This window comes from Lithobates pipiens, unplaced genomic scaffold (assembly GCF_037356315.1).
Source record: "Lithobates pipiens isolate NorthernLeopardFrog02 unplaced genomic scaffold, aLitPip1_a1.2 Scaffold_27, whole genome shotgun sequence".
Taxonomy (NCBI): Eukaryota; Metazoa; Chordata; class Amphibia; order Anura; family Ranidae; genus Lithobates; species Lithobates pipiens.
Window position 1 is genome coordinate 164061040 of NW_027507788.1, and position 27427 is coordinate 164088466.

At 42.0% G+C, this 27427-nt stretch overlaps 1 protein-coding gene across 4 annotated transcripts in view; it reads right to left on the reverse strand.

Moving 5' to 3' along the window:
- The window catches only part of KIRREL3 (kirre like nephrin family adhesion molecule 3), a 1324921-nt gene that overhangs the window by 499588 nt on the left and 797906 nt on the right, over positions 1 to 27427 (reverse strand). For all 4 annotated transcript variants that reach the window (XM_077457844.1, XM_077457843.1, XM_077457846.1 and 1 more), the window contains exons 3-4: positions 17853 to 18002; positions 16501 to 16650 (exon numbers count right to left, since the gene is read on the reverse strand). In XM_077457844.1, the coding sequence (XP_077313970.1) occupies positions 16501 to 16650; positions 17853 to 18002 (300 nt within the window). The remainder of the gene's footprint in view (positions 1 to 16500; positions 16651 to 17852; positions 18003 to 27427) is intronic.

Sequence of the window (27427 nt, forward strand, 5' to 3'; positions counted from 1 at the left end):
TAAAATGGGAAGTGCTTAAACGAGGGCATTCAGGACAGGATCGACAATTAATATTTTAATGCAAGTAGATCTCCAAGTTTAAGTGAAGTTTAAATAGGTAATTTGGACCATGCTGGTCCAAAAAAAAAAAAAAATACCCAGATAGCAAGTAATTGTGCTGCAAGTTTGAAAATGACTTGCTAAGCTATTGCTAGACTTGCCAGGCTTCACAAGTTTGTTACACAATTGCAGCAAGTCCTCATTGCATTACTCCAGATCAACTTTTATGCAAACATTTCGCAAGTTTGCTCCAAGTTTGGTTCAGTTGTGCAATAGTCCTCCCACCACAGGGGTCACCGTGGCTGAATTTTCATACTTTAGACTTGCAGAGCTCTTGCTGTAGACTTACCACTGCAACTTTGCTCTTGCTAAAGACTTGCCAGGCAAATTTGCTTCAAATTGGAAAAGTGTCAACTAGAACTTGTGCTTCAGGCGCTCTGCAAGTGTACAACTTGTCAGTGAAAATGTGCAGCAAGTTAACAGACTTACAATTCACCACTGCCACAAATTTGTGATAAGTGATCTTTGCTATCTGGGTAGTAACTTCACTAAAACATGCAGCGACACTCAGCACTGTATGAAGTAGCCTCAGCTATGTACAGCAAAAAGCGCTGTGTTTCGGCAGCGGGGCAAGAACTTCCCGTCCCGCTCTTGGAGCAAGATCAAGTTAGGCTGAGTGCCACTTATGGGAAGCTTTGTATTTTATTAATGAATGCAAAGCTTTCTCTGACTGGCTGAGGTGGGTGAATTATGTCACAATCTCTATCTCAGCCAATCAGAGGACATTTTGATTTTATTTATAGAATACAAAGCTTCCTGTGAAGGGCTGAGCAGTGCTTAGCCCAACCTAATTTTTTTACAGGAGCGGGATGGGAGCTTCCCATCCTGCTGCTGGAACACAGTGCTGCATACTGTGTCTAGCTGAGGCTACATACAGTTCACTAAAACATAGAGATCTACTTTAAAGATTCAACAGATATTGAAGGTAAGTAGACTGACCTTGTAGGGGAATGCCAGCAACCACCCACTACTACAGCATGCAGCTGATTGTCATTGATGCTTCACCTGATGACCTTTTGGTAAAACACTTGGATCACTTCCAAGGACACCTCAGAAAAGCAATTTGTTTTATTTAAGGCTTGGCCACTGGGAATTGAATCAGTGTGCACCCTAGCAGCACTGATCTTAATAAACTCCGCCATCCCTGCGGACCTCTTGTTCCACAGGCGATGGGACACAGCGGCTTGGCTCTTTTCCTTCATTGATCGTTGTGTATAATCTTTGCTCTTGAAAGAAGTCAGTCCCAGGAGCTTCCTTCTACAAGCACGCTCATTATTATCTGGTCTGAATCAAACCCAGTGCAGGTTCCTGCCAGTCAACAGCCAACCTGCTCACTTACCCAAGCTTTGCCCTTGTTCAGCCATTGTAGCCGAATCTGTAGGAGCACCATTGATTTACTGTCTGCCAACACAAAGCCTCTGCACCAAAAGCACACATTCCCTGGGTCAGGCCTCCAATTGATAGGGCCGGTTTCCTGAGCCATCCTGCTGAAATGCCTCATGGACCATGGCGACCCTACACACATCACAAAATGTTATAAAAAAATCTCTGACTTTATCTTATATATATCACCCTGTGGTGTTTTAACTAACTATATACAGAAGCAATGGGGTTTATTTACTAAAGCTGGAGAGTGCAAAATCAGGCTCACATCCACATAGAAACCAATCGGCTTCTAACCTCAGCTTGTTCAATTACGCTTTAGCAATAAAACCTGGAAGCTGATTGGTTTCTGCGCAGAAGTGAGCCTGATTTTGCACTCTCCAGCTTTAGTAAATAAATCCCATTGTGTCTATCTAAACCTGTTGTCTAATTCCGATCCTTTTAGCCTCTACAGTAGAGGAGCTTACCATCCTTTGTCTACTCATTCCAGTCATACACTATTATTAATAATATTATACCGCTCTGAACATATTCCTGAGAACACTGAGCCAATCGCATCAGTCTCTGCACCAGAAGAGCTTACATTCTAAAGTCACACCTCAGGCCACACTGTTATTAACCTCCATGGCGGTATGATTATGTCCGATTTTTGAATGTCAATGTGGTATGTTTTATTGTTTTGCATGGAAATTTGTTGTTTTATATTGTAGACCTGTAAATCTTAGGAATAACTCACTTAAATCTGTCCAAACAAGAGCTCAGGGTATGATAAAGTTTGAAACATGAAATCATAAAATATAATAGAAAACTATAAATAATTATAAAAAAAATTATAATATAATAATAATAAATGTTATTCAATAATGTAATAAAATCAAAAACACTGAAATTTGTCCAAACAAGGATGCAATATTACTAGTCACTGTAATACTAAACACTGCATATTAGTTTAGTAAACATCTCTGATATGACAAATTTTAAAACATGGGACTGCACAAAGTCCGACATCACAATCAGGACAATGGAAAGCATCCCTCTATGTCAAAAGTGTGGTTTTAGACCAGCTAGAAACCAGCGATAGTGAATTAGAATCACTTGGAGAATTGAGCGATAACGATTCGTGGGGAAATCCGTTACCAGACAGTGAAAAGTGACGACAGCGACGATTCTGTGATTGAGCACAGTTCTGCGTGATATCTACCACAGTCAATAGAGCACCAAGTTCGCACATTACTAAGCTCAGTCGCAGAATCGTCGCTGTCGTCACTTTTCTGATAACAAATTTGTCCATGAATCCCTATCGCTCAATTCTGCAAGTGATTCTAATTCCCTATCTCTGTTTTCTAGCTGGTCTAAAATTGCTTTTGACGTGGGAGGACACTTTTTGGATGCCCATGGAAGTTCTCAAGTTTCCAGGCAGAAAGAATGGCCAAAAGAATGGTAAAAGTGCAGACAGGGCACTGGATAAAGGACTAGGGCTAAAACTGATGTGAAATGATTTGATACAGTAATGTAATCTACAGATTACAATGTATTGTGTGTGATGTTTTTTGTACTTATTTGAATTTGCCGTCGCGCTCCACCCTCATGTGTTGCGACGCTCGGAGGGAACAGAGCCCGGAACACTGATACATCGGGCTTGTAGCTTGGGGTTACCACTTTTGGTACTGTAAATTAACCCAGAGCCTCAGAACCTCAGGATTACCGCTAAGGAGGTTAATATACATTTAAATATGTCTCTGACATATAACATGGTGCTGTACAGAGAACACTGAGCTGGTCACAATCAGAAGAGCCTACATTGTAATGCCCCAGCCATAGTCGCACTCCATTACTATTTTTAACCGGTTCCCGACCAGCGCACGACGATGTACGTCGACAGAATGGCACGGGCAGGCATAGTGGCGTATATGTACGCCCAATCTTCAATGCCACCCTGCTCCCGCGCTGGTTGGGACCCCCGTGAGTCCGGTGGCGGGACCCGCGGACTCGATCGCCGCGGGCATACCCGCAATCGTCTCACGGGACGGCTGAATGGAGGAAATGCCATGTAAACAGCATTTCTCCATTCTGCCTAGCAACTAGTGACGCTGATCTCTGCTCCATGTGATTGGAGCAGAGATCAGTGTTCACTAAATGAAAGCCCAACCCCCCCACAGTTAGTAACACACCCCTAGGAACACTTAACCCCTACACTGCCACCCACTGGTTAACCCCTTCACTGCCAGTGTCATTTACACAGGAATCACTGCATTTATATAGCAGTGATTACTGTATAAATGACAATGGTCCCAAAAATGTGTCAAAAATGTCCGATGGGTCCCCCACAATGTCGCAGTCACAATAAAAATCGCTGATCGCCACCATTACTAGTAAAAAAAATAATAATAAAAAATTATTAATAAAAATGCTATAAAACTATCCCCATTTTGAAAACGCTATAACTTTTGCGCAAACCAATCAATAATCGCTTATTGCGATTTTTTTTACCAAAAATATGTAGAGGAATACGTATCGGCCTAAACTGAGGGAAAAAATGTTTTTTTATATATTTTTGGGGGATATTTATTATAACAAAAAGTAAAAAATAATGCGTTTTTTTCAAAATTGTCGCTCTATTTTTGTTTATAGCGCAAAAAATAAAAACCGCAGAGGTGATAAAATACCACCAAAAGAAAGCTCTATTTGTGGGAAAAAAAGGATGGCAATTTTGTTTGGGAGCCACGTCGCGCAGCTGCGCAATTGTCAGTTAAAGCGACGCAGTGCCAAATCGCAAAAAGGGGTCTGGTCTTTGACCAGCAAAATGGTCCGGTCTGTAAGTGGTTAATATACATATAAACTTGATTTCTTTCTTACCAATGTTCTCTATAAGTAACATCCATCTCTGTACTATTCATATGCACACATCTTTCTGTTTTATTGCCTTTAGTTTATCTCAATGATCTCTTACTGCTCATCTTTTTCCAGGAATTGTAGTCTGGATAATTTTATACATTTCCAGATGTGTTTTTCTCATGTTACTGCTCCTCACCTCCAGAGAACACACCGAAATATCAAACTATGATAAGTAATTTGCTGGCAGTACTAGAAAGAGATTCAACACTAATTAGAGGCCGCCTCGGAGAGATTCCTTCAATACAGGCAATGCGTAATGCCCTCCCACGGGACAGATTGCATCCCTCGCCTTCCCCAAGAGTGCCCCCAACACTGTAATCTGCAGACGCTGGTGCTCTAAGCCCCGCCTGGGGTCACCCTCTCGGTGGGATAAGCCCTTCTCATGCATTACATTCCCAAATCTCCCGTGCGCCTTTGAAGTGCAGGAGCACTCAGCACCCCAGCGACTCAGTCGAAAAATGTTTACCTAGCATTTTACTGAGGAATCCATCATGTTTGAATTTCTCAGAGCTCTGTTTAATTAACATCACTGCTTATTCAAACAGCTAATGAGCTGAACTGCCTCAAAAATCACCCATTGATTTTGTCTCAATCAACTTTTTTTTTTTTCCCCCCGCTCTTATCAACTCATCATGTATTTTTGGGCTTGGTGTTGCGCAGCCTTTAAAGTTGCAATTTGCATAAACGAGGGAAGATGACTTCTGCGTTTTATTTTCCTTGGCAGGGCTGAAATTTAGCATCACGCTGGGTACCGAGTGCAATTTATGCCTAATTATTAGTATTTTTTTCTTTATTTGTTTTCTGAAAGCCACAAGCTGCTTCATATAAATTGGATCCCCTATCAGGCAGTTTGTATATCTATTGCCGAGATTTCTTCTAACTTCCTGTTGCGTCACTGTGGCAGGGAGTGAAGGAGAATCACCCAACAGAGGCACAGATAGCCGTTAAACCCTATTTGGAATTTTGCTGAACACTGTTTTTAACCTTATTTTACAGTACATTATCTTTTCTGTACTTTTTATGGTGTTCTTGTTAGGAACAGCATCTCCTCTTTTCCTCCGCTCTGTCCCACTTACGCCAAAGTGCTGAGCATCCAAAGGGGATACCTGGCACTTTGACCAATCAGGCAATAGGTCTCACTGACCTGCCTGCAGATTGGTGGGGAGGCAATGCGGTGTGAAAATGGCGAATATTCATTCGCTATGGTCACGCAATTGGGTGGGATCGGGGTGTACTCTCTGCGTCCCGAACCCACCCTTTTTTGAAGTCTATTAGAGCCTCTGGCTCTAATCAAGTGCTTCAAAAAAATACACCCCCTCCTGCCCTGCCATAGGAGTCCATGCATCCGGCGTCCTGAAAAGGGCCAGGTGCATGGATAGGGGGGGCGACGCCCTTGCGCTCACAATGCTTGGGCCGCCACTGACAGCAGGTGTGCAGACCTGGGAACTCATCGCAGAAAGGTGGAAGTCCCTCATAATGGGCACAGCAGGCGTGCAGTATAATAATAAATAATCTGCATCACAGAGATATTCCAATAAAAATAACTATTTACTACATACGGCTAAAAAGCACAGCCATACAGGAAAGATGATATGTTTTAGCCTAGAAGAATGGGTGTAGATTGCACTGGACTGACTCTATCAGTCAGTGTTGTAGATTGGTAGGGTGTGGGCAGAGGGAAATAATTTGTTTCCAGATGTCTGTGCCCAGTTTGGAAAAAGGTGGTGATAAGCCCTGTTAAGGCTTGAGATACTACCTCAATGTGGGTCTGTATGGTCAACTTTTCCAAACAGCCCTGATGAAGGAGGAGTCTTTAGTCCCCCGAAACGCTCTTTCTATTGCTGTAACTTCAAATAAAATAAAAGTTACTTACCTCTTTGATCACCGGGCACTCCTTTATCCTCATTTCTTCTATGTTTTAGCCTAAACAGCCTCAGTTATAGCTGCGTGCTCCAGGGCAGATGTGTACACCCAGGAACTCAGCGCAGGGGTGACAGGAGCCCCTCAAAATGGCCACAGTAGGTGTAGACCTGATAACTTAGTGCAAAGATAATGGGCACCTCTCAAATGAGCACACCAGATATGCAGACCCGGATAATTAGTGCTGGGATGGTGGGAATCCTTTATAATGGGCACAGCAGCTTTTCAGGCCCCATAAACTCAACACTGGGATGGTGAGGGCCCCTCAGAATGGACCAAGCAGGTGAACAGAGCCTGGAGCTCAGTGCAGCAATGGTGGGAGCCTCTCATAATGAACACAACAGGTGTGCAGACCCTGGAACTCAGTGCAGAATAGAGTCCCTATGAGACAGAAAAGACATCAGAGGGTTTAAATTCCCAGCATTCATCAAGCACTCACAGCATACATCAAATATATCGGTTATGGATAGACTGACCCTTTAAAAAGCATAAAGTGAGCTTCCTGCCTCTATCTTCTCTAGTAAAATGACCTTGTAATAGTGAGAAAAGCCAGGTCTAGAAGGACCATACTTGGTAATGATACTGGTAATAAGCTCAGGAAACTCGTAAGCCCTTTCCATTTGCTGTGTCTGATAATGGAGTTATTTCTCCTAATGGCTGCGGGTGCCAAGTCTGGACAGATCCTTTTTTCTCTTAAGAAAAGAAAAAAAAACACAACAACATCTTTCTGATGTTCATTAAACAACAACGGTGGAGAAAAAAATATATATATTTTCCGTACTTCAGGTTATAGGAATCTTTTTAATGACTTCTATGCTTGAGATTTTGTGTACACCCTCTTGATATATTTGAGTACAACCTTCTGTAGTATGTGAGTACACTGTGTGACTATTACACACTCAGCTTCACTCTATGCAGAGATTTTCTGAGATTTTTAAAGAGGAACTGCAATTTGCTCACATAATTTGTAATAAAAACATCTTTGCCATGCTGAAGCTTCCCTCCAACCACTTTGTGTATTATTTTATACATATTGTGATTCTGTACTTGCCATTTGCCAAATATGCTGCATAAATCTCCCTCCACTAAGTCTGGCTGCATCCATTTTAACTGTGAGCAGCTGAAGCTGCTGCCTGTTCACTTCCTGGATTTACACCAACACACAGAGGCACACCTCCAGCTCTACAGCTCTCGTTGGCCATCTTATGACTCACCCCCCCTCCCTTCCTGGCAGAGCTGTGCATGATGTCATAACCCTAGGCTAATCACCAGACAATAAACAGCAAGTGGGCTGTATAAGGTAGTTACTGGCAGATTTATTTATTTTTACTATCCAAAGTCAAAACAACAAGGGCAGAAGATTTAATAGATGGAAAGAAGAAAAAATGACTGAAGGTCCACTTTAAGCATCAACAGACTGGTAGTAATTGTCATTGTGGTAAAGTGAAAGAGCATTTATCCCTTTACACCACACACACACGATAAGGACCACCATAAAAACATGCATCATCCACATCTTCCACTGTTGCAATTCTGGCCTTTAAAAAAAGTCTCCATCATTCGCTGCCACGCCCAGACAGGGATATTGTTACACTACTGTAGCCTCTCTGCAGGTTCCAAAGTTCTATGAGTTGCAATTAGCGCATTTAACAGATTCAGATTAATGATTTTTCAATGATGTTTTAAGGAAAAGAAAATATTTATAGAATATATGTTAGAAAACAGGCATAAGCAACAGTAAAAGAAAAGGGTTGAAAATTAGGTATAGTCCAACTGGTTTTTGGTTCAGTGCATGGTTTGGATCACTTGTAGAGTAGGTCCAGTCTGAAATAGCAGAGTCGCTGGCCCTCATAAACGACTTTAAGGCTTCATGAACACTGCTGCTGGTAAACGGATGTTTGGGAGCAGTTGGGTGTTTTTTTTCAGCTGCCCCTGAAATCTCCTCAATGTTATCTTATTAGTACATGTACACAGGGCCGTTTATAGTCGTTTCTAGGCAGCTGAGTTTAGAAGCACTTTTTGGAAAGCAAAAAAAATAAAAAAATGTTCGGGACAGGTGTTCAGAGGCATTTGAAATGCCAAACACCTGTAACAGCTTGTAAATGCGGTAACTCGCATTTAGCTGCATTTCAGGCATTTAAAAATGTTGACTATTTGAAAAAAAAAAAAAACGCTTCTAAACGCAAACACAGCTAAACACGGCATGTAAATGTGGCAAAACTGATGTTTTTAAACATCAGTTACGATCTATCAAGTTGAATTGTTCAGGAGAGGTTGTAGAAGCGTAGATTAAGTCTTACTTGCTTGGATTGGGAAAACCACCACTGAACCGAAACTAGAATCGCTGCCCAGTAATTAAGTAAGAAATTGGGAAGAACTAAGGCTCGGTTCACACAGGGGGCGACACGAGGTGACACGACTTGCCGCGACCTGCCGCGACCTCAGCGGCGACTTGCAAATGACTTCTGTATAGAAGTCAATGCAAGTCGCCCGAGGTCGCCCAAAAGTAGTACAGGAACCTTTTTTCTATGTCGGAGCGACTCGAGTCGCTCCTCTTAGAACGGTTCCATAGTACAGAATGGGGGCGACTTGTCAGGTCATGGCACGGCAAGTCGTGTCGCCTCGTGTCGCCCCCTGTGTGAACCGAGCCTAAGCCTCCCAGGGTAAGAGGCACAGATAGAGAAACTTTTGCTAGCTTGGGGGTTTGGATATTCCATATAGAAAAAGGTACAGCACTTTCAAGTTTACAGAAAAATGGATGAGACTAGGATCAGTGTTTGATGATAAAAAGAGAGAAATCTGGGGAGATACACTATTTTTAGGAAATTGACTCGTCCTATTGGACTAGAAAGCTGCATCCATGCTGAACAGGTGTGGGTAAATTTGGTCAAGAGTGGAGTAAGATTATTCTTGACATATAATGTGAAAGGGTTGCTTGCACCGCAACGCCTAGGTATTGAAACAGTCACCTGACTCAAGGAGTGGAGTAGTTTAAGCACTTTTTATGAAGGAAACCTCATTTCATAGGCATTATATAAAAAGAATTAGACCTGTAAGCTTGAGATCTATCAAAAGTTGAGTGTTCAGTCAAAAACCAAACTCACGGATGTGCATTGCTCACAGGACTGTTTACAACAGGCCTATTTATGACAAAGCATCATTAGGAGTCTTTTACAGACTCTAGCTAGTGGAGGTTTATGATACCTCTGCTTTTTGTTCAATGTGTCTTAAGCTGAGCTACTGTATGTTTCACCTTCCATGAATTCCTAGAGCAGACATGAGGTTCAAATATGACCTTTTTTGGAGACTAGCAAACTCTGGGGAAAATGAGGGTGACACAGTGTTAAGTTCTACTGATACATCCCCTCCACATAGTTTGGGATTTGTCAGACTTCACTATTGTCACCTTCTGAAATATTTATCTATGCCCTCCTTCAATATTCAGGTACACCCTCTTGCAATATTTGTCTATACCTTCCGGTGTTTAAGTGCACCCTCCCTAAATGTGCTTAGTGCTAAAGTGTGCATGTGTCTATCAGCCTGTTGATAGAGTCCCAGGAGCAAGATACAGTCCCAGGAGCAAGTCCCAGGACCAAGAGGTTAGTAGAGATCACTGCTATGATCACTTACAAATCAGAGCTTCCACTTCAACTACAAACAACTGGAATCCAAGGGCCACACAATTAAAATTTGTAGCTCCCAGGCTGCAAGTTGGATACCAGGGACTTACTTGGCTTTAAAAGGTAAATTGGATCAAAGGCCAGTGAGTCCTGTTTGGCACCATTTATTTATGAATGCGCTTCAAAGTTTTCAAAATCTAAATGACTATAAAGGAAGGACACCTCAACAAGTTCCTAAAGAATACTTTAAAAGGGGTCAATTTTCTGTTAAAGTGGTTGTAAATCCTTACATAGTTAAGTGACTGGCCACAAATTATACACAGAGATGAAAAGAGTTGAAGCTGCCAATCACAGAGTGTGCTGAAACTCCCTCCTCGTCACCTTTTTACTTCTTGGTGTCAGGAAAACTTGTCAGAAGTGACTTTTGCAGATAGCAGAGGAAAGAGGCAGCAGACAGAAATTACACTTAGTGCTCTGGATTGAGACACACTATAGTGGGATATGCTTTGTTCATATTTCATGTCTGAGGTTTACAACCACATTAAGGCAACATGTGGACTGCAAGTAAAACTCCCAGGTCTGTAAAAAAACAACAATTATTATAATTCATTAAAGAGCTCAAAAACTCCCATGTGAACATCTAACACGTAACAACTTTCTTTTCCAAGAAGGTAAACATAATAGTTTTCCATTCATCTAATATTTCCAGTCACTCAGATGAGAACACAAGATTTGAAAACAAAGGTACAGTTAACATCAAGCTCTAAATGGCACCTGTGCCCAGGCTGTGGAATTTAAAATATTTACACCTAACAAGCAGTAAATGAGCTTTAAAACAAGCCATCCCTGACCTCTCTACCGTGTTTCCCTGAAAATAAGACCTACACCAAATATAATACCTATTGTTATTTTCCAGGAGGGCTGCAATATAAGTTCTACCCCAAAAATAAGCCCCAGTTTAAAGTGGTTGTAAAATCCTATAATCCACTCTATTACAGTATTATATAATGTACAATGCATGTGTTTCTGTAATATAATTGTGCCAAATACCTTCGGTACAGAGCAGCTCAGCTCACCTCCCGCAGCTCTCCTCCTCTGCTCCCAGCTGTCAGCGGGGGTATCTCGGCCCCTCCCTCTGCAGTGCTCGGAGTGGGGAAGAGAGCTTCGGCGGCGCTGTTAAGAAGGTATTTGGCACAATTATGTTAGAGAAACACACATATTGTACATTATATAATACTGTAATAGAGTGGATTATAGGATTAGACAACCACTTTAACTCGGTTCACCCTGGGGATTCCTGACAGGCAGGGAAGGAGAAGGGGAGAGAAGACAGCACATTACATGATAAGACTTACCCCGAAAATAAGCCCTACTATATCTTTTCTTGCCAAAATAAAGACCCGGTCTTATTTTCGGGGAAACACAGTAGCTGTATGCAGGGGCGGACTGACAACTCATGGGGCCCCCGGGCAATAGGAGATTATGGGGCCCCCAGGCAATAGATTATATACACACAGACACACAGTATACACACACACACACACACTGAAAAGGTACTGGAGAGACAGGGCAGCTATAATCTTGGGATTTTTAAAAAAACACAGATTTTTACATATTGTCCTTGGTTTTATTGAGGCTGGCAACCCTGATGGGGCCCCTTGGTGGCATGGGGCCCTCGGGCAGTGCCTGAGTGCACGAATGGTCAGTCCGCCCCTGGCTGTATGTATTGTAAAGTAATTAATTCTCAAAGATCTTCAAACGATCACAACAGAGATTCTAAAGTCAGTTTCAATCAGTTTCTATCAATTTAGGACAGTGTTTCTCAATCTTAGTGATATCAGGGCTAGGTAAATTCCATATCCCAACAGTAAAAAAACAAAAAACAAAAAAAAAAAAACACATGTATACTCATACAATTAAAGCGAGAGAATGCAACATGTATTAAAATGTATGAAAGGCATATGGAGAAGAAAATAGGAGCAGACAAGCCCCATCTTTGCTTTCAGTTGAAATATTAATATTAATTCAATTAATAAAACCCTAGTATTGTTGTCAGTGACTGCAGTGGCAGTACTACTAAGCCCTCACCCCCCAACACTGGTGGTCAGTGGCAGTGCTGTTCAACACCCCTTCATTGGTGGTCACTGGCAGAATTATTCAACCCTCTGCTTTAGGGGTCAGTGGTAGTATTATCTGACTCCCCACCTCATTAGTTATCAGTAGTGGTCTTATTTATTCCATCCTATAATAGTAATCAATGACAGTATTAATTACCATTGCTGGTCAAAAGGTTACTTACTTGATCTCCGGCTCCTGTGCTGATCTCTCTCTCCCCCTTCCCTATGAAGCTCTACCTGTTGGTACACTAACAATATTCTGTACTGCCACATGCTGTATATGTACCACCGTTTGCTCTCAGTTGTGTGCCCCTAGCACTGTCACCTAGCTCCTGGTCTCTAGAAGTAACAATTAGGAACTTATAGGACAGGCTCCTGATCACGTGATCATCATGTCAGCCTATCACAATGCTCAGCATAATCCAGAGAAGAAATAGACACACACTGAGGATATCTTCCCAGGCATAGCTTTAATCAGCTGACAAGCTTCAGCACACAATGGTCCCCATGACGACCCCATTACAGGTTTCCCTCAATGGGCTTAATCATACAGCCTATGACCGTAATCACATGATTGGGAAGCCCATGAAACTCCTCCCCTTTGTTCTGGAGTTAATATTTCTTTTAACCACCAACAAAGAGGAGTGAAAGAAAATTTTCTCCACAGTAGCTATAACTACAGATATTCCGTATAGATCCTGAAGAAGAAGTTTGACTGCAAAACGCGTAGACCCCCCCCCCCCCCCGTTTCAAGGACATACATCGATAGTGTAATAAATCACTGTATCACAAGTTTTTATGATTTTTTTTTTAACCACTCACAGACGGCAAGCCATCCTTTTTACATTGCTACTTTGAAGAGGAATATCGTTGTTATGGCAGCAGCTAGCTGTCATAACCCAGGTGTCCTCTTCTTCAGCGGGTGGTCCGCTTCAAGATAAAAGTGGTCTCTGTGGCGTATTCGCCATAAGATCACTTCTATCGGCGGCGGGAGAGTGGCCCTGTTCCCACTGCTCTCTGGTGCCCTCCGCCGCTTACCGGAGCTTCCGGCAGCAGCAGAGGCGATCTTGTCTGCTCCCTAGCTTGGCATGGAGACAAGTGAGGGGGAAGATGGCCCACCCATCTCCATATCAATGCAGGGCGGAAGCTACGTCGAAACGTAATTTCTGCCCATAGCTCTTAAAGGGACATTTTTTATTTTTTTCAAATGACATTAAACTATTATTTTTTTATTGCATTTTAGTGTAAATATGAGATCTGAGGCCTTTTGACCCCAGATTTCATATTTAGGAGGTCCTGTCATGCTTTTTCTATTACAAGGGGTGTTTACATTCCTTGTAATAGGATAAGAACAGTGTAAACATTTAAAATAAAAGTTAAAATAAATGTAAAAAATTTTTTTAAACGTGACACGTCCCACCCACCTGCGCCCGCATATGAAAACGGTGTTCAAACCACACATGTGAGGTATCGCCGCAATCGATAGAGCGAGAGCAATAATTTTAGTGCTACACATCCTCTGAATTTTTTAAACATTACCTATGGAGATTTCTAAGGGTAAAAGAGCGTTTTGCCATTCCACGAGTGGGCACAACTTTGAAGTGTGACATGTTGGGTATCAATTTACTCGGCATAACATCTTTCACAATATAAAAAATTGGGCTAACTTTACATTTGTCTTTGTCTTTAATTCAAAAAAGTGATTTTTTTCCCAAAAAAGTGCGCTTGTAAGACCGCGGTGCAAATACAGTATGACAAAAAGTATTGCAGCAACTGCCAGTTTATTCTCTAGGGTGTTCGAAAAAATTGCAAAAAGAATGCCGACAACTCGATTGCTTCTTCTTAAATCTTTATTGAGCACAAACAGCAGTGCAGCATCAATGTTTGTGCTTAATAAAGATTTAAGAAGAACCAATCGAGTTTCCGGCATTATTTTTGCAATTTTGGTGTATGGAACACAATGGCCTGAGCACCGTTATTCAGCTTATCATCCTATAAACATGCGGTAGAGCTTGGGAGAGTTTTTGTCTATGTTAGAAAAAATATATATATATAAGGTTTAGGGATATTAAGTGATTTTCTATCGTAAAATTTTTTTTTAACTTGTAAACACCAAATCTTAGGCTCTGTCCTTAAGTGGTTAACTGATTATTAATAAAATTTGTTATTTTTTATACTCTCTAGATTTTTTTATATTTGATGGTCGTCTGAGGTATAATTAGTCCCATCATATTCTGCCTTTGGACTACACTTTAAAGTAGAGATTAACCCTAATTGAATGGCTTTTGGTTTGCTTTTAAACAATTACCATCTTTTATTAAAATTCTTTTTTTCCCCTTTTTTTATCCTTTGTTTCATCTCAGTGCTGCTCATCACCTGCACCCTCTTTGCAGCCACCACTTATCGTCTCAATGCACTGCAGGACTGCTGCAAGGTGTTTCTTAGGGTGTTTTTCCTGATGGTGACAACAGTGGACCATGCCTGAGCAGTGTGTTGGCACAGCCATCTATAGTCCCCATGGGATGTGCATGTGACAGAGTGACAAGGCAGAAGCACAATTGGGAGACAAATGAGCAACCAGGAAGTGCCTGAACAAGGACTTTCATGGCAGGATCACCAGAGCTTAATTTACTGAAAGCTGCAGATTTAATGAAATGTAAACTGCTTTCTATAAGAAAATGTACATGTTAGAGATCATATGAGTTTTTAATTACTATGTTTACATCCAATTTAATAATTATCCCAGCATAGCAAAGTGTTTTCCAATAAATACCTTTATTGTCTTGCTTTATCAGTGATATTGGTGCTCAGCAAAGTGCAAAGTGGTGTTAGCAACATAGTGAAAAACATAAAAGTTTTGTTTACAGTCATGGGGGACCGACATACATCAGCATACAGTAGTTCTAAAATAAGTATATAATAGAGCCTTCAACGTTACATCTATTTTGAACATAAGGTTGAAAACTCTGGTTGTTTGAAGCGTGGCACCCCTATTCCGAATGTAAATCATATGTTATTTAACAGTAGAAAGGTTAAGAGGCTCTGAAATAGAAATGCGGTTTGCACAAGTGGTTTAATGGAGTAGTGTATAAACATTTTAAATCATTGTGCTCCTACCAGGTTCCCAGGAAAGCGTTGGCGATTTATTTACTTAAATAATGTTGACCACAATAAAAAAAGAACTGCTCAAAACTGGATTGATGTACATTTTGCTCATATAAGCAGCAATATTCATTGGGTTTATAAATTGGTGGTCAGTGGCGGGCCGTCCATTAGGGAAGCCGGATCGCCGCCTCCTCTATCCACGGCCGCTATTTTGACAGGACACTGCCACCCCCCATTCATGTGCCCAGCCCCTGGAAAGCAGGGTAGGGGAAAGCCTTTGCTGCTGTCGAGCGAGGGAAGCCGTCATGAAGCCCAGGAGCAGCGCTGGGGTAAGTGCTCCAGACCCACCGACTGACCGACCTCCGACCGGGGGGGCGGGGGTGAGGTTTGTGATACTATAAAAATTTATAAAAAAATGTTGTTATAAAAAAAAAAATATAAAAAAATATAAAATTAGTCACAATTCTGCAGAGAAACCAATTAGCTTCCAGGTTTTATTGATAAAGCTTAATTGAAAAAGCTGAGGTTAGAAGCCGATTGGTTTCTCTGCAGAATTGTGACTAATTTTGTCCTCCCTAACTTTAGTAAATGAACCACAATTTTTCATATGTACAGGAGCGGGCACACAGTCCCGAATACAGACAGTATGCAAAAGCAGGCAGGACAACAAACACGATGCGGGTGCCAGTGCTCATCTGAATGAGGCGTTAGGGGGTTCTGCATGGTAAAGCTTTCAAAAGAAAAGGGTCATTTTGAAGTTAGATGGGCTAAATACAGGCATACCCCACTTTTAAGTACACAATGGGGTTTATTTACTAAAGCTGAACAGTGCAAAATCAGGCTCCCTTCTGCATAAAATCCAATGAGGTTCTAACCCCAGCTTGTTCAATTACGCTTTTGTAATAAAGCCTGGAAGCTCATTGGTTTCTATGCAGAAGTGAGCCTGATTTTGCACTTTTCAGCTTTAGTAAATAAGCCCCATTGTGTACTTAAAAGTGGGGTATGCCTGTATAGAAATGCATGTCCAATAGCCAATTTAAAGGAATAGTTTTTTTATGTGATTTTTGTACTTGTTATGACTATGTAGATTTGATGCAAGAATAGTAAATATAATACAGAAGCAGTAGATAATGAGGGGTTTTTTTTGGCACCAAGGTAACAAAACTGTATAAGGATTCATCATTTAAAGAGCAGTCCTCTGTGACAGACCATAATCCTACAATACAAAAAAACAAAGCAGATAAAATCTCTATGTAAGTTTATATGTATAAGCAATTATTTTGCCTAAAATAACCTCCAACCAGCAGCAGATTTATTTTACAAAAAGCAGCACATATACTTTTTATAAATATAAGACTTACCTAATACGGTGAGACGGGCTGGACGCGATCGGATGGCGGCTTGTATCGCCTGACATTCATACAAAGCATCATCCTGAAGCTCTGCTCGCTGAATCTTCAAGTGATGCTCCCCTGACAGATGGTCACCCTCTACAGAGTAACGAGGGTACCCTTAAAAATGAGAAAGCATGTCAACATGTAATAACTTTTAGGGATCCCAAAGAGTTCTAAATTTACTGTATAGGGAAATTTCATACATTTTAAAAAACTACCTAGCAATTATTTCTCATTCAATGCCCATTTTCTGTACTATATGTGTGGAGGAACTGTGGAGGAACTGCATTGTCACCATAGGCTGCTTACACCTGACTGTAGCCCAGCTGTCACCTTGGTCTCATCCACTGATGTCACCACCATACAGATTTATAGCAGAACTAAAGTTCTTCTGTCACAAACTATGAGCAGGCAGGCTCTTTTTTTGCAGAAGAATACTGCAATCTCTCTTCTGCAAAAATACACCCGCCTACCTGCTCGAAGCATTCTCTGACATGTAAACAGAGCTATGCCAGCCAATGAAAACAGTTGAAGACCGGCAACCATAAGAAGAATGTCGGTGAGGGCAAGGGACTGTTCCAGGAAAAGTAAATGTAGCTCCACTTTAGGTTAGGTTACGTATTATTGATAAATTGTACACCTAGGACTAAAGAATCCTTATCTCCATAACATGAGGGGAGGTCTTCTCTAGTCCACCAAGAAAACTTGGCAGGGTTGATAGCACTGTTTGAGATTTTAGTGCACCAGAGACAGAGAGCACAGGAGCTTATGAGCTCACTAGATTTCTGGTAGAACCAACAGGTATTTTTTGCACTTAACAGATATAACAAAATGCTTTCAATGGAAATGGAATAGGTCCCCCAAAAAAACAAACACTGGCCTGCTTGACTGATCTCTCTTCTTTAATAATTGTCACAAAGATCAGTGCCTTATTGATTTCCACCATTTACTTTGGTTGAAGAGGATTGTTTAGGGCCTTGGTAAATTCTTATCTGTGATCAGTACTTAGGCACCAATTACATTCTTTCCCTATGAGGGTAGTGGGAGCAGATATTGAGGCATAACCAACTATTCAGAATATCTACAGTCCTTCCCTTTTAACGGAGAGACCACAAAAGCAATGCCAAGGTCATGTGACTGGAACCAGATGGGTTTAGAATATGAAGAACTGTTGCTCAAAAGGGAAGTATTTAACATTTGTCTTTTAATAATTAGCAGTCACCAAAGTAGATGATCTCAGTAAAAAACATTTCTTGAAAGAAAAGTTCCTAAATATTATTAAAAATATTTTACATTTGGCAAAAATGGGATCCACCTACCAGAGAGGTCTCGGCCCACACCGAGTGCCAGTCCATCTTTAATCCATAGCACAATGCCGTGGTACCCAGGAATGGCACATAGTAGACTCACTGGCCTCCCTGCCACCACCACCTGGTCCTGTGGCTGCTGGGTGAAGGAGGAGGATTGACCTATGGGCAGAAAGATCAGAAAAGGTTAACAACTACACCTTATGCACAATAATATCTTATAATAGCAATTGTAAAGAAGTGCCATGATAATAAGAATATTATTTATGGTACCTTTGTCCCGTCAATATGTATAGATAGGAAGGAAGGGGCTATGTTGGACTTTAATGGTACCGTATATCAACTGATGCTAAACTGTCAGAAGTAAAATATTTAAAGAAATGTATTACAAAAATACATACAACATATTTACAGGTGATAATCAAGGCAAAATTCTAAAGGTGCACCAGATCATGACAACTAGAACATAGATACTATCTGTATATTGGTTGCTCTACATGTTTCGCGGGTTTACATTAGCCACTTCTTCAGGAGATTTCTACAGTAAGATGGTGATTGAAAGATGACTATCACATAAATATGAAAAAGTAGAGAAAATACATAGTCTATTTAAGAAAAAACATTGTAATCAGATATACTCAAAAACCATCCATCCGGAGTGGTGAGTATAAGGTAAAATAGAATAGAGTTTCTTTATAGAGAGTTTCTTTAGAATTTTGCCTTGATAATCACCATTTGTTTTAATCTGTAAATCTGTCATTATATTTATTTTTGTAATAAAATTCTTTAAATATTTTACTTCTGACTTTTTAGCATCAGTTGATATACGGTACAATTAAAGTCCAACATAGCCTTTTCCTTCCTATCTATATCTTATAATAGCAAACAGCTTGCGACCATCCTTATATCCCAAAATGGTTTGTTAACCCCAGGTCCTCAGACCATGTTGCGGATCGATGATTCAAATGGATATGATAGCCAAGCTCACTATCTTAGTATAGGGCCAATTTTATATTACACAACCAAAAAATTCTTACATACATTTTTGGTGTGAGAAGGGCTGTATTTTGGATATATTTTTATTTCCTTCACTGTTCTTATTATCCATTTTGTGTATTTGTGTTTTTTTTATGCATTTGAGCTTTATTTGTGTATCCCTTTAAATTCCTATTTTACTTTTTGCTCTTCCCTGTTCTTTATTTTATTCCTTATTTAGGGCACATCTCAGTACAAAGATACAGACAAATGTATGCATCATAAATCCAGAGAAATGGAGAGAGACGGTAAATAGTATCAGGTGTCAACAACTGTAAATCTTCCTAGGAAATAAATGCTGTTTGCAGAGAAGCATATGTAGTAATGTTTCCCTGTTTATTAAAAGGAAATAAAAGTTAAGCTCTGAGCATTTTTGCAATATTAAAGATATTGGCATGCCCAAGCCGACTAATATTTTTGTAACAAAAACTCAGAAGGGAGAGAAAAATAAAAAGGAGAATGTTGAAACATATAGTAAAAAGATAAACAAGGATAGGATGGGGGACAGGGGTGGGGAGAAGTGGTGGTGGGGAGGATTATAGGGTTAATAGGGAAATTTATCAGGAGTATATCTGCAAGAGGTGCTATGTTAAGGCCGAGGGTAGGGGTCTCCAAGGCCAAACTGGGCTATTGGTACTAGGAGGTTAAGTGTACTATATATATACGTTTTCCAACTTTCAAGAAACCGTTGAACCTGGCTTGCCCAAAATTTCTGGTCATGTCAACATGGTTTATGAGCAGATGAGCAAAGAAAATAAATTTGTGCCAACTATGCAACAAGTTCTAACAGATCTAAAAAAGCCAGCTTGTGGTCCAAGCAGGAGAGGTGTCCATCATCGTTTGTCTAATGCCGCGTACACACAACTGGACTTTCCATAAGAATAAACTCTGATGGTCTTTTCCGATGGAGTTCCGCTGAAACGGACTTGCCTACACACAATCACACCAAAGTCCATTCATTTAGAACGTGATGACGCACGATGGGACTAGAAAAGGAATTCAATAGCCAGTAGCCAATAGCTGCCCTTGCGTAGTTTTTGGTCCGTCAGAATAGCACACAGACGAACGCTTTTCCCGATAGGAATTGATTCCGTCAGAAAGATTTAAAACATGTTCTATATTTCTAGGTCCGTCAGAATTTTTGAAAAAAGAGTCACCTGAAGCCCACACACGATCGGAATATCCGATGAAATGATTCCGTCGGACATTTTCTGCTGGAAAGTCCGGTCGTGTGTACGCGGCATAAGGATGGTTTAAAGTCATCTGGTGTCTGGAGCAATGAATTGCTTTAATTCACCATTTGTTTTTTTGGTGAACTAAAGCAATTCAATGTTCAAGAAACCAGATGATTTTAATTCATCCTTAGACACATGACAACAGGCACCTTTGCTGATTAGACCACCGAAGGGCTATTTTAGACCTCATACAACTCACCTAGTTCAACACCTACCTCAGAATTCTGCAAGAGGATCCAGTATAGAAATTTGAGACCCATGTGGCATCAAGAGAAACCTTTAAAATCCTGCGTGGGGACAGGGTATTCCCCACCTGCATCTACAGAAGGTTGTGTCTTTTTTACCCCATAGGGTTACCGCAACTTCTACAGATGCAAGTTATTTTTTTTCCCATCAATATCTTACTACAGTCTTCTTACTACAGTCACACCCCTAATCACCCGATGGACCCGTACATCCTAAAACCAAAGTATGCCATGAGTTTTTATTATTATTAAATTTTTTGAGAACCAGATGGATGAGATTAAAGATTTTTTTTCATAGGATGGGAATGCATGCCCTGGCCACATTAACCTCCCTAGCGGTAATCCTGAGTCTGGCTCGGGCTGGGATTTCAGCACCATAAGCAGTAACCCCGAGCCAGACTCGGGATCGCATCACTGGTTACAGGGAGGACACAGGGAAAAGATACTTACCTTGTCCTCTGGATCCAGCGATGTCCTCCGCGCTGTGTGATCGAGCTGTCCTCCGCTCGATTCACACAGTGCCGCAGACTTCCGTTCCCTGCGACGTTACGACTCACGGGAGCGGCGCCAAATTCAAAAAAGTAAAAACACACAAAACACACACAGTACTGTAATCTTACAGATTACAGTACTGTATAAAAACATTACACACCCCTTTGTGCCTAGTGGTCTGTGCAGTGCCCTGCATGCACCTTTATATTATAAATACAGTTTTTTCTGCCTGGAATTTGGAGATTGTCCATAGCAACCAAAAAGTGTCCCTTTCAAAAGTGATTTTAGACCAACTAGAAAACAGCGATAATAAATTATAATCACTTGCAGAATTGAGCGATATCGATTTGTGGGGAAATTCATCATAAAACACTAAATCTAATGACAGCGACAATTCTGCAAATGAGCAAATTTCAATGTTTTTGGATTTGATTACATTATTGAATAATTTTTATTATTATTTATTATATTATAAACTTTATCATACCCGGGATGTCTGCTAGACTCTGGTTTGAACAGATTTAAGAGAGTTATTCCTAAGAATTACAGGACTACAATATAAAACGCCAAATTTCCATGCTAAATAATTGTACCGCTTTCAGCACCTAAAACCAGAACTAATCATACCGCCAGGGAGGTTAAGCACATGTACAGGCATACCCTACTTTTAAGTACACAATGGGGTTTAATTTACTAAAGCTGGAAAGTGCAAAATCAGGCTCACTTCTGCATAGAAACAAATGAACTTCCAGGTTTTATTACCAAAGCTTAAAGGGGAGGTCCACCCTAAAGTGGACCTCCGCTCATCGGAACCCTCCCCCCCTCCGGCGCCACAATTGCCACCTTTCAGGGGGGAGGGGGGTGCAGATACCTGTACAGCACAGGTATTCTGCACCCACTTCCGGGATAGCTCTCTGCGGAAAGGGGCGTATATTACGCCCCTTTCCGCAAGTGCCCGCCCCTTTCCGCAAGTGCCCCGCTGCCTGCTGGGAAACACACAGATCCCAGAGGCAGCGGGGACCGTCCTTATTGCGCAGCGCGATTCGCGCATGCGCAGTAGGGAACCGGGAAATGAAGCCGAAAGGCTCCATTTCCTGATTCCCATACCCAAGATGGCGGCGGCAGCACCCGACATACGATCTACAGATCGGCTTCGGGTGCCGACATCGCGGGCGCGCTGGACGGGTAAGTGTCACTATTTTAAAAGTCAGCAGTTGCAGTATTTGTAGCTGCTGGCTTTAAAAAAAAAAAAAAAAAACGCGGAGTCCCGGTGGACTCCCGCTTTAATTGAACAAGCTGAGGTTAGAAGTTCATTGGTTTCTATGCAGAAGTGAGCTTGATTTTGCACTTTCCAGCTTTAGTAAATAAACCCCATTGTGTACTTAAAAGTGGGGTATGCCTGTATTTTTTATCCCAATTTAAACACATCAATAAGTTCATTCTACTAAAAAATGTACTTTGTGGTATACGTCTCCTAGCAATTTAGGCATGCCATCAAGCTCCTTTCCTCAATTTTATGTTCCCTGGATGGACCACAATCACACTTTAAAATAAAACAATAAGTCCATCCTGCATTTTTTTCTTAAAAGCGGTTTCATTCTCACATCATGAAACCCACTTCACAAAATAACACATTTCATTGTAAATTTGCTCAGCAACTAGAAGTGATCTGTACTATTATACTGATTAAAAATGAAGAAATTGTACTGGGATTTTTTGCATAGCAGATAAAGAGGAAGTGGTATTATCTGCAGCACTCAGGATAGAAACATCCCTTCCCAAATTCATATAAAAAAATGATAAAAACCATCATCTATGCATAAGGGACTACAAGTTAATAACACGTCTGCGGTGGGAGTCATGCTATTGCTGGGGAATTGATTGTTTCTCAGGAAAGCATGATTACGCTGGGGGGTCTGTGTGTTCTCAGCTCTTTCATCAAGCGTTCAGTGCCAGGTTCTTCTCATTGGCACCTCTCAGGACTCAGGCTACTAGTACAATGGGCGCTGAGAGGCAAGGATTGTTCTGGGTGACAACACCACCACATATTGATTCATGCGAGAAAATCAATGTTCTCAATCTTATGAGTCATCAAAAACGAATGAAAAACATTCCTAGGACTCTTCAACATTGCTTTCCTCCGTAGCTATTTTGTAACAATAATGCAGCTTCACATCTTAGTAAGAGTTTATAGTAGACCTTTCAGTAACTCTACAAGTCTGTATGAATAGATTCCTGACACATCCAGCAACAGTTGAATTTTTCAGAAAAGCGACACTTTTTATCATTAACAAAAGCCATCCTTGAGCTCCAGTCCAGTGACTTTGCCTAGGCTCAGATAATGTCACCAGTCGGCTCCAGGCGGCAAGAAACTCTTCTCTAGTCTCTTCTCTGGTAGAGCGTATTCACACTACAGCGTTTTGAATTGCGGGAAGGTGGATGAGCTTGTATACGGTTTTACCCAATAATCAATTAAGACAGGACTCGCTTCGACCTCATGTGCTCACAATGCAGCAAGACAGCCATCCGATATGGGACCCTGTTTACCATCATCACCAAATGTATTATTAAACAACAAATCGCAAATTTTGAGTTTCCCCAGAATAGGAAAAGAAACAAAAACTTCCAATTGCACTACTTCCGGTGACCTTGGTGACAACCAGCCATTTTTTCCACTTTGAATGTATTTTTTCTCACTTTGTTTTGGCTATGGGGCATGGAAATCTCCACAATGGGACACAGATGGCAAAAAAAATATTTTATATAACCCGCCTTCACTTTATCTAAAATGGAAAAAATTGCTAGGACAAAGATTTCTGCGTACATTGTACGTTGCAAGTACTGTGTTGTTTCCCAGTAACTCTAAAGGCCGTACACACGATTGGATTTTCCGACGGGAAATGTTGGGATGACAGGCTGTTGGCAGAAAATCCGACCATGTGTATGCGCCATCGGACAATTGTTGTCGGACTTTCCGCCAACAAGCCTTGGCTAGCATGTCTTCAAATTTTCCGACAACAAATGCGTGTTGTCGGATTTTCTGATCGTGTGTACAAAAGTCCGAAGTACAAACAAGCATGCTCGGAAGCAGAAGCGGTCGGTCTTGTAAACTAGAGTTCGTAATGGAGAATTAACATTCGTGACGTGGTAAAATATGCACAATTTTCTTCTTCTTTAATGGGATAATAATGAAGCTGCTTTGCTGGTGATACTGATGGAGTTATTGCAAACAAATTTTCAAAGGCTTTTTTTTTCTAATGATATCAAGAATATTATTATGCTTTTTTTTTTTTTTTTTTTGTTTGTGCTACCACAACACCATTATCCCGTAGTTTTTAAGAACAAAGATACAATTATGTTAGTGTCCTTTGTTACTTTTACATTGTATTTTTATTGAGGCTCAAGTCTCAGAGAATGAGAAAATCATTTACAATCAGTGTTGCCAATCTACCAGATTGAAATCTGCTGACAGGACACCCAAAGTTTACTGGCACAGCCAAATTTTTACTGGCATTTACAAAAGTTACAAAATTACAGTTTTTAGTGCAAATTTCAGTATTTAGGCTACAAATAAGTACAATATGGACTTAGCAATGTGATTAAAGGTAGATATTAAGGCAAAAAACGTATTTCTTATTTTATTTTTTATACAGTAAGTAACTCAAGAACAGGACTGAGGAGGGCAAGAAATTAGAATGGGTAGGCACACACATGAATTTACTCTCACAGTGACACTGACAGCAGCGTGCAGCAGCACAGATGATGATGATACCTCACCAACATGACATGTCCCCTCCTTAGTCTGAGTGACATTCTCTCTCCATGCCAGCTGGTCTCTTCAGTTCACTCCAGTCCAAACAGCACTGTCCCGCTCCTGGCTTGCCTTGCATCCATCCCGCAGACCTGCACACAAGACTCTGCCCACTCCACTCATCTCCCTTGCACCATGACATCACAAGACATTCTCAGACCTGCCCCCCTGAGGCACAGCCCCGAACACACCTTAGCCGACTCCAGACTGGAACTTGAGCATGGCAATGACAAGAGAAGAGAAAAGTGCCCATTTTTTACTGGTTGCCAGTAAAAATACTGACGGCTAGCAACACTGTTTACAATGGGTTGCAAAAGTGAGAAAGCTTGTGTTAAGCGAGTATTACAGGTAGTGAAATTACTAGTTTGTTCATATTCAAAAATTACAAGAAGCAATTGAATGGTAAATTTCAGCAAAAACGGTTAAAAGAGTCAATTCCACCCGTCAATCAATTTAGCCAGGAATGTCCCCTGATGGCCTCACCTCTTCCAGCAGCAAGGATTGTACTACTATAAGCTTATGGATAACACAGGAACCTTTGCATTACATGAGCGTAAGGCAGGCATGTACTGGCCATCGGGACTACCGGGAGTTTCCCAGTGGGCCGATGGCCGATGGCAGTGACAGTTGGTGACGTTGCTAGGGGGTGGTTTTTGGGGCTATAGCCCCGAGTCCCAGGGGTTCACAACCACAGGGCCACAGCCAGCAACCGGGCCGTGGCCTCTCAGCAGCCAATGCGGCAGGCAGCACGGGAGACCCGGAGAGCAGGCAGGCAGCATAGCATCTCACAGAGCAGAGAGATGACATCATCTCTCACCGCCTGCTCTGTATCACCGCTGTTCTGCCCTTATTGTGCAGCCACAGGCAGCAGAGAGTATACATCATCTCTCACTGCCCGACCTCTCTAGAGTGACCTTGATGTAAGGAGTGGCTCGCTGGGGACTCTGAGGTAGTGAGGGGTTCTCTGGGGACCCTGATGTAAGGGGGAGGGTCTCTCTGGGGACCCTGATGTAAGGGGGAGGGTCTCTCTGGGGACCCTGATGTAAGGGGGAGGGTCTCTCTGGGGACCCTGATGTAAGGGGGAGGGTCTCTCTGGGGACCCTGATGTAAGGGGGGGCCTCTCTGGGGACCCTGATGTAAGGGGGGGGCCTCTCTGGGGACCCTGATGTAAGGGGGGGCCTCTCTGGGGACCCTGATGTAAGGGGGGGGCTCTCTGGGCACCCTGATGTAAGGGGGGGCTCTCTGGGCACCCTGATGTAAGGGGGGGCTCTCTGGGCACCCTGACGTAAGGGGGGGCTCTTTTGGGACCCTTATGTAAGTCATTTATTCAAATCATGGCATTTTTAAAAGGTATCTGTAATGTTGGAATGCATCTTTTTCTCTAAATAAAGAGTGTAAAAAAAGCCATTTATACTTACAGTGGAATATTTTTACGTACCGTATATACTCGAGTATAAGCCGAGATTTTCAGCCTCTTTTTTGAGGCTGAAAGTGCCCCCCTCGGCTTATACTCGAGTCATCGCTGTCTGCCCGCTCGATCAGCGTGTCGAGCAGACAGACAGCCGCCATTCTGATTCAAAAGCCGCGCCTCCGGCTCCGCCTTCGCCTGTGATAGGCGGAACACTGAATTTCCCAGCAGCCTGTGTTCCGCCTATCACGGGCATCTTCTCATCCTCGTACTACGGACGAGGATGATACGACGTCTGTGATAGGCGGAACACAGGCTGCTGGGAAATTCAGTGTTCCGCCTATCACAGGCGAAGGAGGAGGCGCGGCTTTTGAATTTTACAATGGCCGCCGACGAAGAGGGCACGGGACGGAGGCAAGGCAAGGCACGGCACGGGACAGGACGGGACGGGACGGGACGGGACGAAGGCAAGGCACGACACGGGACGGAGGCTCGGGACAAAGGCTCGGGACACAGGTAGGCTGGACACACACACACACACACACACACACACACACGGATGGAGACACACACACACGGATGGATGGATGGATGGAGACACACACACACACACAGGGATGGATGGATACACACACACACAGGGATGGATGGATGGAGACACACACACACAGGGATGGATGGATGGATGGATGGATGGAGACACACACACACAGGGATGGATGGATGGATGGATGGATGGAGACACACACAGGGATGGATGGATGGATGGACACACACACACACACAGGGATGGATGGACGGACACACAGGGATGGACGGACACACAGGGATGGACGGACACACAGGGATGGACGGACACACACACAGGGATGGACAGGCATGTCTCACCCTCGGCTTATACACGAGTCAATAAGTTTGCCAGTTTTTTTGGGGGTAAATTGGGGGCCTCGGCTTATATTCGGGTCGGCCTATACTCGAGTATATACGGTACTTTTTTTTGTGCCATTGCATATAGTTTATATACTGTTTTTGTGCGTGTTTGAAAAATTAAAGTGGGCCTGTGTGGATTAAGTCCAGGGCCAAATTTCTGTCCCAGTCCAGCCCTGAGGTAAGGCCTCATGAACACGGACTTAAAAACGCTGCTTTTAGGGGTATCTGGCGTTATTTTTTTTTCTGCCTCTAAATGCCCCTCAATGTTACCCTATATGGTTGATATACTACAGGCAAATATATTGTGCACTTTACAAGTGTAGTTGAGCCAGAGCTTAGTAAATGAGGTAAATCTTCACTTTGCAAAGAGTACCCAATCATGTGCAAGGAAAAGGAAAAAAAAAAAAAAAAACAGCATTTTTGCTTGGACG